The sequence below is a fragment of the Eublepharis macularius genome, chromosome 1 (genome assembly GCF_028583425.1).
Source record: "Eublepharis macularius isolate TG4126 chromosome 1, MPM_Emac_v1.0, whole genome shotgun sequence".
NCBI classification, from domain to species: domain Eukaryota; kingdom Metazoa; phylum Chordata; class Lepidosauria; order Squamata; family Eublepharidae; genus Eublepharis; species Eublepharis macularius.
In genome coordinates this window covers 183,549,794-183,568,795 of record NC_072790.1, presented here as the reverse complement: position 1 = coordinate 183,568,795, position 19,002 = coordinate 183,549,794, and the positions used below count along the sequence as shown (strand labels likewise).

General features: G+C 41.8%; 1 protein-coding gene across 2 annotated transcripts in view; it reads right to left on the bottom strand.

Moving 5' to 3' along the window:
- Window positions 1–14,262, bottom strand: part of TP53BP2 (tumor protein p53 binding protein 2) — a 55,253-nt gene extending 40,991 nt beyond the window's left edge. For both annotated transcript variants that reach the window (XM_054979843.1, XM_054979852.1), the window contains exon 1: window positions 13,990–14,262. In XM_054979843.1, the coding sequence (XP_054835818.1) occupies window positions 13,990–14,016 (27 nt within the window). In that variant the 5' untranslated portion in view covers window positions 14,017–14,262. The remainder of the gene's footprint in view (window positions 1–13,989) is intronic.
- Between the last annotated feature and the right edge of the window lie 4,740 nt (window positions 14,263–19,002).

Below are 19,002 nucleotides of genomic sequence, written 5' to 3'. Positions count from 1 at the left end.
GGATGTGTGATTGTTTGAACTGCACATACTATGCTATAAAAAACAAATTCAATGCTTCTCATTCATGAGTCAATTCAAATATTAACAACCCTTCAAGTACCACCAAATTATACTTCCATGTAAGGAGCTCAATTGCAGACACTACAATGTTTGCAAATTAATGATTGGGGCTGACTCAGGTTAAACTTCTGTATGCCTGAATCATATTTCCACGTAACTACTGGCTTAGAAAGGCTTCATACAACCTTCACCAACCACATAGCATGCAACATCTTCCATGAGGAGCATTGCCATGCTAGAACATTATTCAATACTAACTCACACAAGGACAGTAACAACTGAACCGTCCCTTCGCAAGCAGACAATTACATTCCATCCCAGCTACCTCTGACACACTTTCTGCCATGTTGCTTAGTGATTGAAAAAGACAATGCAACATCAGGTTTGCAAGATAAGTAGAATATACTGAGGAAATGGAAGCCACCTTATTAAACACTCACATCAGCACTTGTTAACTGATATGTAACTGTGCACTAGGTTTCAACTCCTCCTCTGTTTACAACATGTGTCACTAAAACAGAGATGTGCATAAACAAGACAAAAAGCACATGCTTCTATATTGAAATATAGTATGTTGATATATAAATGAAGACTTATTGCTGGAGTTCAGACATTAAAATAAAATTTAGAAATTAAAGTATAAGTAACTGTTTTAGAGAAATCTAGCGTTGGATAATCTTTTTTTCATTAATAGTGATGAAATCAACTTAGAATCATAGAGTTGGAAGGGACTTTAAAGACCATCTAGTTCAACCCTCTGCCCAATGCAGGAACAGCCTAAAGCATCCCCAGCAAGTATTTGTCCAACTACTCCCTGAAGACTGCCAATGAGGGGAAATCCATCACACCCCTAGGCAGCTGATTCCAATACTGAATTATGCTTCATGTGAAGAAGTTTTTCCTAAAGTCCAGCCAGTACCTTCACTCTTGTCATTTAAATCCATTGTTTCGAGTCCTATCTTGTCAAAAGGAAAGCTCCCTTCCCTCTAAGTGACAGCTTTTAACTACTTAAAGAGAGCAATCAGGTTTCCCATTAACTTCCTCTTCTCCAGACTGGAGTAACTCTGTTTAGGATTGAACTAACTTTTAGCGCCATGTTTATGAAATTTAAAAGCATAAATGCCTTTTTCTATTAACAAAATTGTGAGTATACCAAATTCTACAGAAAGTGACAGCTGCAAACTGCTGCATGCTATGGTACCTTAGCAAGTTTATTTTACTTTTTGTCATCCGAGAAGTAAGAAACAAATATGCTGAAAAAAGAAAAGATAATTTTGTACTACAGAACTGTGTTATCCAGACAGAAACAATCTCATACAGCCATTATAAGACTAGCAGCATGTTTCAATATTGAGTTAAACTTTATCACATGAACAGAAAAACTGCAAAAAATCTTTGGAGTGGTGTTGGAAAAATAACTTTTTCCTCATTTCCCCCCACACCTTCACATCACTGTTTACTGAAATTCCTAGCAACTATATAAAATGCTCTCTATTTTACATCATGCTTTCCTTCCTCTGTGTGTGTGTGGGGGTGGGGGGGTTACCAGAGGTCTTCCATATATATGGTTACCAGAGATCTTCCTCCATTCATGTACTTACTAGACCCAACCATTTTGCTGTATCACATACCTTCTAACCATGCCCCAAACACCAATACCAGCATATATTAGATACAGCTGACTGTATTTCATAGCATGGATTATATTAAAAACTTAGACAGGTCCCTGTGTTTGGTTGGCACAGCCTGGCTCTAGTCAGTTGCACTCTCTACACATGTGAGTAAATAGTGTCCTCTTTCACAAGGCACAATACCCAATGGTGTAAGTAGACACCCGGTGAACTTGGCACACAAACCAGAGCATCAGGGTAAAAATACGAGATAATACCTAGCTTTCCACAAATGATGCAAAACCGAATTATTCAAAAAGGCTTTTGTGTTGTAGGGAGGGGCTCTCAGATGCTTCGCTAATGAGTTAAGGGTCATAGGCTTCACTACTTTGTTGCCTTACGTACTACCTGTTTCTTAAACTTGTGTTCCTATGAGCTACTTGTGTTTCAAGTGGTCTAATGGCAGCCCTAGAATTCCTTTTGTTCTGTTTCTGCATTTCTTCAACTCTGTATTGGATTCTTACTAATGCTATATCTTTGTAAAATTGTTTTTATTTCCCCTATGGCATTGTTTATGGAAATGTCCTTGAAACTGACTGTACTAATCTCACACTGTGTAATCCGCCTTGAGTCTTTTTTTTATAATTTTTTTTATTTTTAATTACTAACACTACAAAAAAGGAAAAAAGGGAACAGGGGGAAAGGGAGGAAACAACATATAAAAAACACACACTACATCTACAAGTATTGCATTCCCTTCATACTACAATTATTTAAAGTTAAACTTTCTAATATCCTATTAGATTGGTAGATCTTATAAAATACGAACTACAATCAGGATCAGGTCTTCTTCCCCCCCTGCGTCTCGGTCACAGCTCTCTCTGAACAGCTACAGTAGCTGCGCTCACTCCCTCCTCCCCATTCCCCCCCTTCAGATTCTAAATCCTCTCCTTGCTGGAACTCTTGATGATTAAACACAAAGTCCCTCAGCTGTACTTCCGATGTTATCTTGTAGGCTTGGTCTTTATAACTGAACCAGATACCTTCCGGAAATAACCATTTGTATTTTATTTCACGCTTCCTCAGAAGAGCTGCAAACCTTTTATATTTGAATCTTCTTTTCCGAGCTAAAAATGGAACGTCCTTCAATATCTTAACCTTGTTACCCAGAAAGTCCAAGTCCACATTATACGAATTATATAAGATGGTGTCCCGAGTCTTCTTAGATGAAAAATCGATAATAATCTCGCGAGGCAGCTGACGCTTCATTGCATATTTTGAAGATGTCCGGTGGACTTCCAGAATATCGCTTTTTAACTCTTCTTTAGTTGCCTTTGCGGATGACGCCAAAAGTTCCGACACCAAATCCTTTAAGTTTTCACTTTCCTCCTCCTTCACATTCTGAAGACGCAATACCGTCTGAGCACGATCCACTTGTAACCCTATCAATTGATTCTCCAAAAGCTTCACTTCTTTGTTTGTTGCTTTAATGAGTACTGCGTTTTCCCGAGCAGACTGCTCTGCCCCAGACGCTGCGTCTTTAATGGTTTTCACTTCGTTCTCAACTGAGCCAACCCTTTGACCGATTTCATTTAGCTTATCAACAAAGGGCTTCATAGCTTCGACGACCGACCGTTTAACCACCTCTTCAAGAGACTCTCCTTTCCCCTGCAAGGCAGCCGAAACAGATTTGCCCACAGCAAGGCTCTGCTTTTTCGTCACCATCTTAGGGGGGGGGGGGAGTCCGCCAACTAAGTTCCAAAACTCAATGAAGGGGAAGATATCCAAAACTTCATACGCTTGGAATGACAGAAGGGATTCGCTACTTACAGGTTTTCACCTTAAATCTGCTTGTTGCCATTCTCCATGGCCCGGCAGCACGTGATGTGCTGCGCAAGTCTGCCGGCCTCCGTAGGAGCAAACGGGCAATTTACCCCCTGCATCAACTTCAGGGGGCTCTTCCCGCAGCGCTCCGGACCCTGACCCCCTCACTGGGAGTCCTGGGGGTTAACCCTCGCAGGTCAACCACCCGGTCAGGCTGCTCGGGCGCTGCCTCCCGGACCTGCAGAGAGGAGCGTCTGACATGGCCGGGAAAACGAAACCAAATCCCCGCCTTGAGTCTTAATGAGAAAGGCAGACTATAAATGAATGAATGAATGAATGTGTCACGGGCTGGGTCAGCCCAAGCAGGGTGGGGTTCAAGTCCAAACCTTAATGCCAGAGTCTGAGGGGAGTTCCAAGAGCAAAAGCCAGGTCAAACCAGTGGTCAGAGCACGAGATAACGCCAGGAGTGAGTCCAGAGTCCAAGAGCAAGGTCAGGTACAATCCAAGGTCATTTACCGGTACTGTCAGGTCCAAAAGCAGGCATGGGCAAGGAACACGGAATGATTGCAGGCAGTAGACACGTTGCTTCCACGCCTGGCTGTCACTCCTGGCTGGTTTTTATAGCCAGGCATGGTTTTCAGCCAGCTGCTGGGGCTCCATCCTGATGCTACTCATCATCGCTCTCCAGCAGCTGGCGTCAGCTCAGGAGACGAGCACTGCACCGTCTCTCCTGCAGTTTCAGTCTCTGGCGCTGTCTGTGGCGCTCTCTAGGCATAGGTGAACCTGGTGGGGTGGAAGCCTCTGGCTGGGCTTCCCCTGTGGTGCTGGCAGTCCCTGACTGAGCCTCCCCTGTGGAAGTTCCTGGCTGAGCTTCCCCGTGGTATTGGGGCTAGAAGGTGCTGGTGTCTCAGCTGCTGGCCATAGGCTTTGATCAGCCAGCAGCCAGCAGCCAGCAGCTGATTGCCGGCTTCTGCTGAGTCAGGGCTAGGGCTGGCTACACAGAACTCTTCTTCTCCTGAGGAATCCTGGCTGGCTACACGAGGCTCCTCTCCTCTGGAGGAGACCTCACTCTCAGACTGGGCCATGACAGAATGAATGAATGAATGCTGCACCAATGGCAGCTTCCATTCAAACCATATTCACACAAATCCCTTAAACTGCTTTTCAAATCTAGAATGTTTTACAAGTTTATTTATTACTGCATCTATACACTCTCTTTCTTCCATGGACTGCAAGGCTAAGTATTATACACAGAGTTCCCGGAAAGTCTGTCTTTCAGGCACTGATCAGATCCAGGTTCTTTTAGCTTCACAATACTGCTGCATCACATGCCTTTAGACTACACCCTGGCCCAAATCTATACAGATCACTAAATTCTAAAAACAACAAACAGAGAGACTCAAATATTTGGATTGCAACAACAGTCTGTTATTCTCCAAGGCATATTATCAATGCTAATGAAGATGAAAAAGAGAAAGGTGGAAACCCCAACCCATTCATTTATCTAACAGCTCTCCTACATGCATATGCAGAGAGAGGAAGAGAGAGAGCCCTTCTAGCAAATCAGGTCCACTATTCACTATCATAGTATTATCTGTTCCAACAGGCATTGGCTCTCTTTGATATTCAAGGTCATGGGCTGAAAGGCTTGCTACACATCAAGTGCAGAATGTTAGGTCCTTGGGAACATAAGCATTTTTCAATGAATAAATAAATAGTAATAGCAGACAAATTTCCCTAAAAGACTACCTGGAATGTACAGCTGCGGGAGAGCATTGGGTATGATTTAAGGCATACTCTTTTGTTCATGTAGAGCAACAGGTCTGGCTAGTATGTGAATTAAGATGCCCTAGAATGCTCAATAGGATCTTTTACAACATAGGATTCCTCAGAAGGCAAATTGAAAGGAAAGGGTTCCCTTAAGGTAAAATAAGTATTACAGCACTAACAACCAAACTATGTACAAAAAGATTTTTTTAAAAAAATAAGCTGTGCCTACAGATCTACAATATTTTTTTTTAAAAAAAAAGACATAAAGGAAGGAAAAATGGGGAAGATGCAGAACAAAAGTCAAAGTCTGAAAACTACTATTATAAACTGAGAGTGTTTATCTCGCCACTTTTGTTATTGTTACAACCCTTTCTTTCTCTTGGGTAGACTTTGCCTTTAATCCTTCTCTTACACCCTCTGGGTAGATTGCTGCCACCAGGAATTATATTCCAAGATATTTTATTTAAATTTCTCCTTTAGTAACATGCCCAAGTGTCAGGCTCCTTCATGATACTATGTGGCCCTGAGGATAGGAATGGAATATAGGAATGACAGATACTCTGGGATATTAAAAAAACAAAATAAACTTTTATTTTTATAAGAAGCGTATCAGTTTCATATTATTTCTTAAACTTGATGGTTTCAAAGAATGTTATTGGTTCTTAAAATTACTTTACTTAAACCCAGTCACACAGATCTTCTCTCAGGCTTCACACACAGTTTGCCTGCTTCAGATATCAACCTGTCACTCAAATACACATATAAGACTTTCTCTCTCAGGCACACACACAGTTTGCCTGCTTCAAATAGAATGAATATACAGTCTCACAGACACACAGAGTTCAGACTTCCACACAGGTTGCCTTTCTCTCAAAAATACAAGGACACTCTCAGGCTACACACAGCTCACCTCTCTTGCCCTGATTCAATCTTTTCTCTCCCGCAGTAACTAAAAACTGCATTCACTCCGCCCAAACTCTCAGTCATCAACCAATCATATCACTCACTCATCCCTCTCTTTCACCCCCACACTTCATCTGTACCACACCGAGCATTTAACGACACACACACACACACACACACACACACACTTAAAATAATTACAGTTATAGATTTTCCTACCTGCTTTTCAGGCATTTTCCAAAAATGCTTAAAGTGAAAAATAGAAAAGTACTACAAAGCCAATTTATGGTTAATTCTAAACAAGACATAAAAGCTTACATGGCACAGTGGGGATTCAAACCTGGTTTTCCCAGATCCTAGTTTGACACTCTAACTGAAACAACAGGCTGGCGCAAAGGAGGTAGGCCATTTTTTACACCACCTTAGTCAACCAGGGCCAGGGCCCTGCTATATCCCGGGGACATTTAGAAAATAGAGACTGGAAGAGAGGGGAGACATCTCTACCTTGTTCCACAGTGGTGCTCCATCTCCCTGACTGCTCCACTGTGCTTACAAGTGTCAAGCCTGAGTATATGCCATCTTTAACGGTACAGAGGATCTTCCCACCAAAATTGGCTGCTACCAAAGAAGTGTCCTCCGACGTGCAGTCAAATTGTGCACAGCATGTTACGTATTGTTGTCTCAGTATTTGCAATAGTTAAGAGCTCCTTTCCCATAATGATTGATTTGAGAGGAAAAGGTAGAGTGCTTATTTTTAGGCTTTACAGGTCACAGTGGGGTGGCACAGCACAGGCAATTTTGAAGCTCTTCCTAAGATCAGTATACAAGTTCTCTAGGGCTGTCTAATTGAAATTCATGCAGACTTTGCAGCACATATCAGAAATTTCCTTCAATCACCATCAATAGTATCAATACCATCAATATAAATTCAAAATGAAAATTCAAGACACAGTAATTCAATGTTTTCAAATTTTAAAAAACTAATTTATCCACTGGGTGTAAACAAAACCCATGTTAAAGTGTTTTAACCATTTATGGTTTAACAGAGTTGCCCGGCAAGCACAGTGTAAAGGGTCTTACATACGCTCAAAGCTCCAGAATTCTAACTTCTTATCAAAATTCACTCCTCCATAAGTCAACAAGTATGGCGCTAAGTATAATTATTGGCAGCACTTAATCCTGATGCTCATCTGTGACAATAATTATATATTATAAAATGTCCAAAAGTAAATGCACTGTAAGTAGTTCCAAGGCAGACCCTCTAATGAAAGAAGAACTTAAGTTTATATTTAAAGAAGGCCACTACTGCATTTGAGCTGGACAGTCCTGTGCTCCAGCCACAGAACCATTGGGCATTCATACAAGCCTGCCAAGGATAAAAAATTTCCTTATTATCAATTTCAAGAGCTGCTATACATTTTATACCTCTGAAGTAAACATGTATTCTTCTTGTACATCCACAAAATTCCTGCAAAGTGCAAGGACATTCAAATATTGCAGCTAGACACTGTAGGTCTGAAATTAGTCTATGCAACACATGAGAAAATAATGCAAGAATAGGCAAAGGATACTAATTATGGAGCAGAATGCTATGCTATTTTTAGTGTTTCAATTTCTCACTATTGCTACCCAGCAATCACACTTCTCCGTATCTGCAGCATATGGAAAAGTAAAACAACTGCACACCTTCATTTTATTTAACCCTTCTATCTATAAGCATTATATCCTTTTAAATCCTTGTAATATCATTGGTTAAAGTACAGTTAGGTGGCAAGTATTCTTTGCTGACCACTATCTGGCTTGTCGTATAACACAGCATTTGCCTTACTCTCTGCAAAAAAGGAGAGAGGCAGTGATCTTTCCAGAGCCAAGACTTATCTTTAATTGCCAGACAGCATCATGGAACCCAATGAACTTCATGCAAGTAACATAAAGCCACATAACACAGTCGCTTAACTTCAAAATCGTAAGATGGGAAGGGGCGGGGAGGGGAAAGAGTTATGCCATGTCAAGGCCAGGACCAGGGTAAGCAGAGCAAGAAAGCTGGGACATGAAACACAAACCAAGCCCCAGAAGGTAACCAGAGTAAGGAACAAGTCAAGGGTCACAAGACTCAGTGCTCAGTAGCATTGTTTTGCTATCTTACTAGTAGCATGTCCTTCCAAGAAAGAGCGCACACACTAGGGTGGCTCTGCTGGGTCTTAATTTTCTGATGCGAAATAAACCTTTGGTTTAGCTATTACCCTAAGATAATATACAGTTATCATTTTGCAAGAAATACTTCAGTGAGCTCACTTTCTGTAGACACCCAATTTGGTAATCAGAACAGTCACCTTCCTAAACAGATGAGAATTTTCCCAACCAATGACAAATGTTATTCTCAAAATACAGAGAGCAGAATAGGTCTGACATATTTTATGTTAATCTCTAAAGGAACATAATTTAAGAAGACGTTATTTACCAAGAATTGATATGAATTAATTACCACCCCTCTTCCATTCTCAGTCAGCAAATGGATTCGAACCTCTGTTAACAGGAAAGTCCCATCTTCAGCTGCTCTAGTTGAGTGTACAAACTATACAGACTTAATATAAGAAGTGACTAAATGATATCATTCAATTTGGAGCAAGTTCCGTAGAAGACAATGTAGTTAATAAGTGTACTCCTTAGCATCCAAGAGACTACATCAGTAAGCAACTCTTGCTCAAAACTATTTCCTCAAGGAAACTGCAAGACGGATATAAGTGACTTCTCCAATCAACAACTGTGGAAGCCCACTAGAAGACAATATGAATCAACAGACAATGTCTCAGTCAAGGCCAATGAACCCTCAAATGGTCGTCGTCTTATTGGTGGCTGTGTTTACCATGATCCTGAAGGGGTCCTGGATAGGATTACGACAGCCTGACAACCAAAGAGCCCCTTGAGGAATACTGATATGTTCAGACAAGAACTCTCTATGCTGTCATGGAATGTTATGAGGTGGTATAATAGGAGAAAGGAGAATAGCACTATTAACTATGTTTCTAACTTTGACATAATACTGTTTCAGGAGACGTGGTGTCTTGAGTCTCCAGCTCTGAACGGCTACCAAATTTTTGCCTTAGCAGCTGAGCCCTCAACACATGGGAGAGCAAAAAGAGGTTTATCCAATCCATCATGATCTCTAGCACCCTTAACGGGGAAATTGCCATGCTCCCCTCATTTAACTCAAATGCTATGGCTGTGGCTTTCCATCTGAAATATTGCTCCTTTATAATTATTAACTATACAGACATAATATAAGAAGTATAATATAAGAAGTAACTAAATTATATCATTCAATTTGGAGCAAGTTCCATAGAAGACAATGTAGTTAATAAGTGTACTCCTTAGCAGATTGCATTGCCAGAATGTTTCCTTAGTTAAACTGCAGTAATCTTTCAAATACCCTACTTTTATCCCATTTATTTGCTTTTCAAAGCAAGTCAGTTCCCTCAAAGCTCTCAAAGGTTTTATCTGCAGGATTCATTGCTCTATCATTAGCAACTTCCATAACAAACACTCCTTGTGATTTATTCTACTAGACCACAACACACTATCATGCTCTTATTTACAGGGGAAAGATTCATATTCACTTTGGTAACAAAAGCTACAATATTTAGCATCCCCAGAACAAGGAAATATTTCCCAAGAGATAACTAAAGTTTTCTAACAAACAGAATTTACTGTTTATTAAGTCAAAGAATTGTTGTAATCTGAAATTACTTTTCCCCTGAAGCCCAGTTTAACACACATGGCAGCCTGAGCTCTTTCTTATACTGAAGACCTGTACAGACTGTTATTTTATTATTTTTGAGAGAAAAAGTTTACTACCCAGTATCGAGCCACAGATCAAGGGATCATTTGTTCCTTGTATTTTTTGTTGTTGTTTTTAAGGAGGGCTATGGTATGTGCACAGATTGGAAGAGAGGAATAAGGAAGGCCTATAGAATTGCAGATAATGCTGTAAGGAGATGGAGAGCCCTTGCTAGCTTGTATTAAAATTTCTTTCCAACTTCTTCTGAAGTTACATTCTTGAAAAGGGATAAAAACATCTGTCCAGATCTGAGCACTCTCTGTTGGGGTACTGCCTGGTGGAATAGCCTACCTCACACTAATGTAATTTTGTAGAATGTGTAAAACAGAGCTGTTTGGGAGGATACTTTTATGAAAGGAAGAGGGATGTGGTTTTAATTGTTTATGAAAAATTTAGAGTTTTTCCTCCTCTCTTACAGTACTGTTCATTGAATGTATTAAAATGTCTTAATTTCATTGTTCTCCAATTATGTGATTACAAATTATTAGATATATGGCTATATTATAATGTGTTTATTTCATTTTTGTCTACTAATGTAATTCAGTTTTATTGTATGTATCATACTGGTATTTATTACATTGCTTATTGTTCCACAACTTCTGATTGTTTTGATGCACAGCTTGTACTCTGGAGAACTGTTAAGGCTACTGTTAAGGCTGAGTATGGGGAAACAGAATGGTTTTCCAATTGACAAAGGTATCAAACAAGGATGTATATTATGTCTCTATCTGTTCAACATGTATGCTGAAAATATCATAAGGAAAACTGGATTAGATTTAGAAGAAGCTGGGGGGAGGGATTGATGGAAGGAACATTAACAGTTTGAGATATGCTGATGACACATTACTGGCAGAAAATAGTCAAGACTTGAAACAACAACTCATGAAGGTTAAAGAAGGAAGTGTCAAAGCAGGATTACAGCTGAACATCAAGAAGACAAAAATAATGACTACTGAGGAATTATACAATTTTAAGTTTGACAATGAAGAAATGGAAATCGTTAAAGGTTTTCTATTCCTTGCTCAATCGTCAACCAAAAAGGAGACCCAATAAATCCAAATAAGATTGAGATTTGGAAGGGCAGCCATGAAGGAACTAGAAGAGATTCTTAAGGATAAGGATGTGTCGCTGGGGTCCAAAATCAAGATAATTCACACTATGGTATTCTCCATTACTATGTATGGATGTGAGACAGACACTGAAGAAAGCTGACAGGAAGAAAACTGATTCATTTGAAATGTGGTGTTGGAGGAGAGTTTTATGGATACCATGGATAGCCAAAAAGACAAATAAGTGGGTTCTTGATCAATCAAACCTGAATTTTTCCTAGCAGCTAAAATAACGAGACTGGGGCTATTATACTTTGGTCACATCATGAGAAGAAAAGACTCACTGGAAAAGACAATAATGCTAGGAAAAGTTGAAAGCAGTAGGAAAAGAGGAAGATCCAAAATGAGATGTCTGGACTCAATGAAGGAGGCCATATCCTTCAGTTTGCAAGATCTGAGCAAGGCTGTTAATGACAGGATGTTTTGGAAGTCTTTCATTCATAGGGTTGCCATCTCAGAAGCAACTTGATAGCACATCACACACACACACACACACACACACACAGAGTTCCATCTCAGGTTTCAATGAGAAAGGTGGATGATAAGTTAAATAAATAAATATTTTTAAAGGTATAGTGAGCCATCTGCCTCTTAAAACAGATCAAAATGTTGAAGTTTAAAGGCTGTCAAAAGAGGACAGGCACCAAGAATAAGAGGGGGAAGGGCCTTTTGAACAGCCTCTCCCTTGAGACTTGCCTAGCACCTACCTGTCTTTTAGGTCCCATCTCATTAGATCTCAGAAGATAAGCAGGTTAACTTTGATTAATAATTGGATGGGAGACCTACAGTGAAGACCAGAGTTGCAGAGGCAAGCAATGGCAAACCACCTCTGTTAGTCTCTTGCCGTGAGTCAGCTATGACTTGTAGGCACTCTCCACCACCACAAGCACAAGACCAACATATATATTTTTACCCAGCCTTTTAAATGGCATATTATCAGCTTTTTAATAGTCTGTTTATGTTTTATGGATAGATTTTATGTTGCTTATGTCCAATAGCTTGTGCTTTTTAATACTGTGTTTTTTAAGTGCAAGCCACCTCAAGCACAAGTCTGAAGAGGTGGCATAGAAATATTCTAAACAAAATGTACCACTGCTTGCTTTAACTGCATTCTACAAAGCATTCAAAAGAAAAATGGAAGATATAAGGAAAATCATATTTTCCCCAGTAACAGATACTGCTGTTTGAGTGTTAGAAAAATGCAATTTCTCCACCAAATATACACACGCTGGAAGACCTGGGAGCCCCCTTCCAATCACAACAACGGAGCTACTCATTCCTTGAGCAATAAACAGTTGATATTTTCTTTGAAACCAATAATAATTTTAAGGCTCCAACAATATACTCTAGGAATAAAGACACCCTGAAGAAACTGAGAGAGCAGACACACTTAGTGCTAGAGAACTACCAAAGATCCTAAGTGTGCAAGTGTAATCTAAAGTGGAGCAAATGGCAACATGGGGTTAACTCAACTTTTATTGTATGTTGTATCAAGCAAAAGGTTATTCAATGATACTCTTTTATCCAAGTTCAACTTTAGGGTAAAGAAACACATCAGGATTTTCCTAACAAGAAAGCATTTCTGGCTTAGAAAGTTTCAAGTGGGAAGCCATGGTGGTCTGTAGCAGAAAAGCAAGATTCGGGTCCAGTAGCATCTTAAAGACAAACTAGGTTTTCAGAACTCCCTTTGCCAGATACAAGATGTGACAAAAGGAGCTTTGACACTTGAAAACTCACACCCTGGGAATCTAGTTGGTCTTTAAGTTTCTACTGGTTGTGAGCCTGGCTTAGAACGTATATGAAACATACACAAGTAAAATCCTAGATGAGTGCAGCTTGCTGTGTATATCAGAGTACAAACATTATGAAGCCGTGGCTACACAGGGTGCCTATTTACACACAGGACTCTCAACACACTTTATTCATCCACTTTGAAACTGTAAAAGCGGCTCACTTCCCCAGTCCAAAAACGTTTCCCATATATACAATCATAGCATGTGAAACAGCCCCAGCCCTTTCCTGTTAATTCTAGCCTGTTATGTGCCCAAAAGGACTGAAACAGCATCTTCTTCACGTTCCTCAATAGAACCATGCTAGAGAACAGCAGATCTTTAGTTTAAACATCTGTACACAAAAGAGAAACGTCCCTGAAATAACTAGTTATTACTGTCTAAGTGCTTGGAACATAGTCACCATTTCCCATTATGTTTACAGAGACCAGTCTTTTTTCATTATCCAGAAACTCTCGATTCTCTACTAGGTAACTTCATTTAGAAAACCAACGTAGGCGATGGGGTTTTTATATTACCAAAGCAATAGCCCATTTTCTTGATACAGTATGTTTTTAATCATTCACTTCCCTAGCAAAAGTGAGCCTGAAAAGCAGGAAGCACAGCTTGCTATAGAAGCAGGGAGGTGAACGGAAGGGAACAATCCCAATCGGACATGGTTTCTGGAAAACATTACACGAACTCGGCGAGCAAGGGAAAGTGGCGTTAGCGACCGACTCCGAAAGGGCCAGAGCGCTGCTCCATTTTCCTTGAAGCACGCTGGCCGCGAGGGAGAACACAGGCGCTCCATTCGCTGACCCTCCCACCTTCTCCGGGCTGCTCTGCCCCATTTTGGGTCGAAGGCGAGTGGCTAGCCTTCAGCCGCCCAACACGATAAAGAAACACGGCAGAGCCCGCTCATAATCCTCGACCCTGCGTTCTAACTTTTTCTCATACATACTCTCTCGTAACTTCGGCACGAGCAGGGAGGCAGCGGCTCCGAGCCCCATTCACGCGACAGAAATACGAGTTCCCCCGTATCGGCCAAGGCACCGACTCAGCCTTCGGCTCCCCTCCCCCTCCAGAGGCCACTCGCACACGCTTACCGGCATCATCTTCGCCCCGAACCGCATTGAGGCGGGTGGTGCCGGATTCCTCCTACCCGGGACCGAGGCGGAGCCCAATGGCCGGAGCCTGGAGAAGCTCAGCGGCCTCGCGCGCGCAAGAACCTGTTGCAGCAGGCAGCACTCCGGGCTTGGTGCGCTCAGGCTGGGCCGCCGGGGCTGGGCCTGCACTCTCCTCCGTTCCAAGCGCCTCCCGCACCCTCAGCTTTGTGTCTTCATTGCCCCGCGCTCCGTCTCGCCACAAACAAGGCGGCCGCCGCCCTCCAGCCTGCTCCGAAACTAACCCCCCCCCCTTCCCCCTGAGCTGATAGGGAGGAGCCGCCGAGTCCCACCCCCAAAGCGGGCTGGGCTCAGCTGAGGCGAAGCTGTGACTCCCAAGCATTGCAGTCCTGTCTCAGTTGCCAGAGCGAGGGGAATTCATGCCCTCGGGCCCTCGGTCCGGAGGAGTTCCCGTCATCAGTTTGGGAGAAGAACCTCTGCTTTCTCTTTGGAAATCTGCTACACAAGCTGTCGGACCTCGCAACGTTTTGGATAGCCGGAGGCCATTAACTTTACCGGGGCGAAATCCTGGAAGGATGACGAGGAGAAGTAGGGCGACACCTTTCGCCATGTGTCAGCTTGAGTGCGCTGGAGCTACCGAGAAAGTGCACGCTCATCTTTTCACAGGGCTTGGACCCCGGGTCTATACAGCCGCTAAGGAGGAACACAAGCACCATAGTATACACGGTGCCAGTCTGAGCCTTGTGTGGCCAGTGTGAAGGGGTATGGATAAGACAACACCTGGCCTGGGTACAGTGCCACTGGCGAGGAGGAGTTGGGGCTACAAATGCTGGCTTGGGAAATTCCTAAAGATTTGGGGGCTGGTGCCTGTAGAAGGGGGAATCGGAGGAGGGATTTTACCTAGAATCTAGGGTATACTGTAAAGGTTGCCCTCTGAAGTTGCCATTTTCTACAGGGTAACTGATCTCTGTAGTCTGGTCACCAGTTGTAGTTCTGGTAGAATTTCAGGCCCCACCTGGAGGTTGGCCACTCTAGGAGGAGCACCATGTCTACGAACATCACCCCATGCCAGCCTGGGCATTGTGCCCCCAGCCACAGTGACTATATTGTGTTCCTTGCCAGTCACATTGCACTCAGGGCTAAGGTGCCACCATACTCCTCACCACCACCACCCATGGGGCAGTGACTCTGGGACAGGTGGTCCTCCAGGATAGCAGCTCTCTAGGATTTTGCTTGGTAAGGTAAACACAGTTCACCCAACTGTCACTCTCCTTTCTCTGATAGCAAAGGATGTGACTTTCTTCCACCTCTCCCAAATATTAATGCTCACCACCAGAATGTTCCCTTTGCTGTATTTTGCTGAGCCCATAGCTCTTCACCACGCTGTTTGTGATCATTTTTCTTATTTTTGTGTATTTTAGCAACATAGGCCTTTAGAAAGATTTTGCTGTATGCTTTCAAGTCCTCTTCCCATCACTAGGAACCCACTCCTGCTTTTAGCACAACTGTTTTGCTGACTGGGTGAGTGAACACAGGTTGCACTTTCTAGGATTTACTTCCCTTTTCGGTCTTTAGCTCCTTAGATGTATTGGTTTCACGCTAGAACAGCCTTCAGCTGAATGCTGATCAGCAAATATATTTTATCTGATTTAACCTTATAACAATAAAGATGTGTGTTTTCAGTAGGCTGTGGATTTTGACTCCTGTTAGGAATGCCAACACAGCAGAAAAATTCCAGAGGAAAAGCTTGTTAGTTTGTTACAGCAAAAAAAAAAAACCCACTGTATGAGATGCCACACGTTTTTTTGTTTTAATATAGCAAAACCTATCAATAGAAAACTTACTCAGTGTAAAGGTCCTATCCACAATATATTTCACAACAAGCATGTATACAGTTAAAGGAGAATAATACAATATTATGATAGCAACAAGGGTGAAGCACCAACTAGTATTTTTTACAAAAATTACTATGGTACCATTCTTTCTGTAGATGAAAGATAGTCACACATATTATGTGGAGATGGCTGAGGAGGCATTTATTATAGAGTCAACCACTACAAGACCAACTTATATACACAGATCAAGGACAAAATTCCCTCTTTTGCTGTTATTATAACAGCAATGCTGAAAAAATAATTACAATGTTAATCTGGCTTCTCCCAAAACAACTACTAGAATTTCAGCACAATTGGGTAGTTTTTGATTTATGGACAATTTTCTTGCGAGGTCTGATTTATCCCAGTACCTCCTGCAGAAAATTATGCAGACTATTTTGCCTTCTGGATATACTCATTAGATTTGTCTTTGTAGTTTTACTGCACTAATTATTATGAATGCTATCAGAATAACACTCCCAGTCCCATTCTGGCCTGAAGGCTTTTACAACATACTGAATTTCAGATGCTCACTTTAGGAGGCTGAAAAATTGCTTCTTCCCTTGCACCCTATATCTCTGCAATATATCTGGCTTCTTAAGGCTGTAGAGATTTCCTTGCACTACTGAAGATTCATTTGTGTCTGCAGAAACCAGTGGAGTAAATTGAGGGACATACACAAAGAACATATTTCAATAAATGCTGCTTTTCTTGAAGCCTATCCCTGCACTGAATCTTTAGTTTTAACCTTTAAGCCTGAAGGTTTAAGTGTAGTTTTTCTTCCACCACATCAAGAACTGCTGTTTATAAGATACTATGTTGTACTGTGTGGACTTGTGTTGCAATAAAACATCCTTTAGTGACACTTGGTGGAGAGCTAGTTCACTCTCAGGATCTGACTGATAACATTTGGAGCTGGGAAGAAACTCCGGTTAATTGAGGGACTGAAGTGGGTATTATCTTGTCATTTGTTGGAAGTTTGGAGTTGTGCTCCCCCACATAATATCTTGAAAGTTAACCTAGGTCTGCTGGAGACATGTCACTGTTTTCCCCCCTTAATTATAATGCTCAAATATTCAGGTATAATTTTTAAATTATATTGACATTTATAGGGTATTATCACAATAAAATTGTGGTACATTTACTCTATTACACTAGTTTGGAGAAGTATACTTCATGGCATAAAATAGACTGAGAAAAAGTCTATGAAATAGAAGCTGATGAAGTAACGATGCACGAATGAATTGGTTTATGGAGAGTTTCGTGGTTGGCAACCGTATATTGGCAATGTGTGAAGGCTTTTGAAGAAGCGTGATGCAGCGAAACGGGGTACCAACGTAGCCAGCAAACCCATTGCCATTCTCCCACCGGGAGTTTGTTCCCAGGTTTTTAGGGCACTCCTTTGGCGGGTTGACTTTTTATAACATGCTCATTTTTGCGGTCGTTGAAGATTCTATGCCTGTAATGAATTAACTGATGTAAATGAATTAACTGATTGTTGCAATTCCTATTATAAAAGGTTTACAATTCATAGTAAACGGTCCGTTTGGTTTGTCTCTTTTGGATTATAATAAAATAGAATGTGCCATAATCAATGATGGAGAATACTGCAAAAGCCTTCATTTTCAGCAAAAGAACTATCATATGCTTATGAGAGATTACCTCCTAAGAGGAAATCAAACTACAATTTCATAATATACATTATATTCCTGAAGTTATAAATGAAGACAGTACAGATTTTGGTATGAGTTATTGTGCCTTTTTCACTAGTACTTAATACTAGTCATCTGCAAGGCACCCACATTAGAGTCAAGAATAATTTGTAACAATGTAAAAAAAAAATTAGGAGGAGATGCTTGGAACAAATTAACAGTATGCCAACACTAGGGACATGTAACCTCAAATGACCGAAGCTGTTTTGAGCATTTACCATATACTCTGTGTGGTCCCTAAATTTGAATCGCAGTTTGTTATGGAAGTCAAATGAAGATCTGGTAGCATAATGGATCTGACAGTATTTTATACATGAATACTTCTTAAAACCTCAGCTTTTTCAATGATCTTACAGGAGGGCAGCTGCATCTGTTGAGTTAATAGGAAACTAGACTATGAGACACAGTTATTTGAACAGTTACTAATGTTAAAACATGAACTTTAGTACCTCTAGGATAACCAATACTTTCATAATTTATGAGGCAGAAAATCAACACTATTTTTTCATATGCAAGAAAGAGTGTTCAGGGAGCCTGCTGAAGAGCTGTAGCTAGGTTTACAAAATTAAAGGGTGATACAGGGATGATATATTATCAAATGGTCAAAACAGATTATGTCATTTGCTGAAACTCCCATTATATTAAAGCAGTATTCTTATTTTTAGTGATAAATGTGTGTGAAATGTTTTGCCGGTATTCCAAGATGTTTTACATACCTGTCCTCCCCACCTTTACCAGTCATCCCTACTTTAGAAATATAACACATGAACCACAAACCCAGAAGCATGGGAGGGAATGAATGGAAAGGAAGTAATTTGGTGAAGAATTTTCTTTATCCAATTATTTATCTGATTATGCCTCAGCCTCTTTCACCTAGCCTCTAGAGTCATAATCTCCCTCACAATAACACAGCAGAACTGGTTAATCAAGACTAGGGCCAGATTGACAGGGGACAGGGCGGGTAGTGTGCCCCCGGCGCTGCCAAAGAGGGGGCACCGGGCGCAGCTGCCAGCCCTGGGAGCGTGTGGGCAGCAGGACAGGACGTGCTTGCCGCATGCCCCCTGCTCTGCAGGGCAGGCGAAAGGCAGCGCGGGTGGCTGGGAGGCCGCCCACGCCATTCGCCTGCCCCACAGGACAGGGGGCATGCAGCAAGCCACCCCCTGTCCTGTGGGGCAGGCGAAAGACAGTGCGAGTGGCTGGGAGGCTGCCTGCACCATTCGCGTGCCCCACAGGACAGAGGGCGCACGCCCCCTGTCCTGCGGGGCAGGCGAAAGCCGCGGGTGGCCTCCCACCCACTCGCGCTGCCGCCACCAGCTCCACGGCACACTGGGACAGCCGGCTTGCCGTAGGGCAGCACACGCTGCCTTGTGTGATGACATCACAGAAGTGATGTCATCACGCAGTGCCGG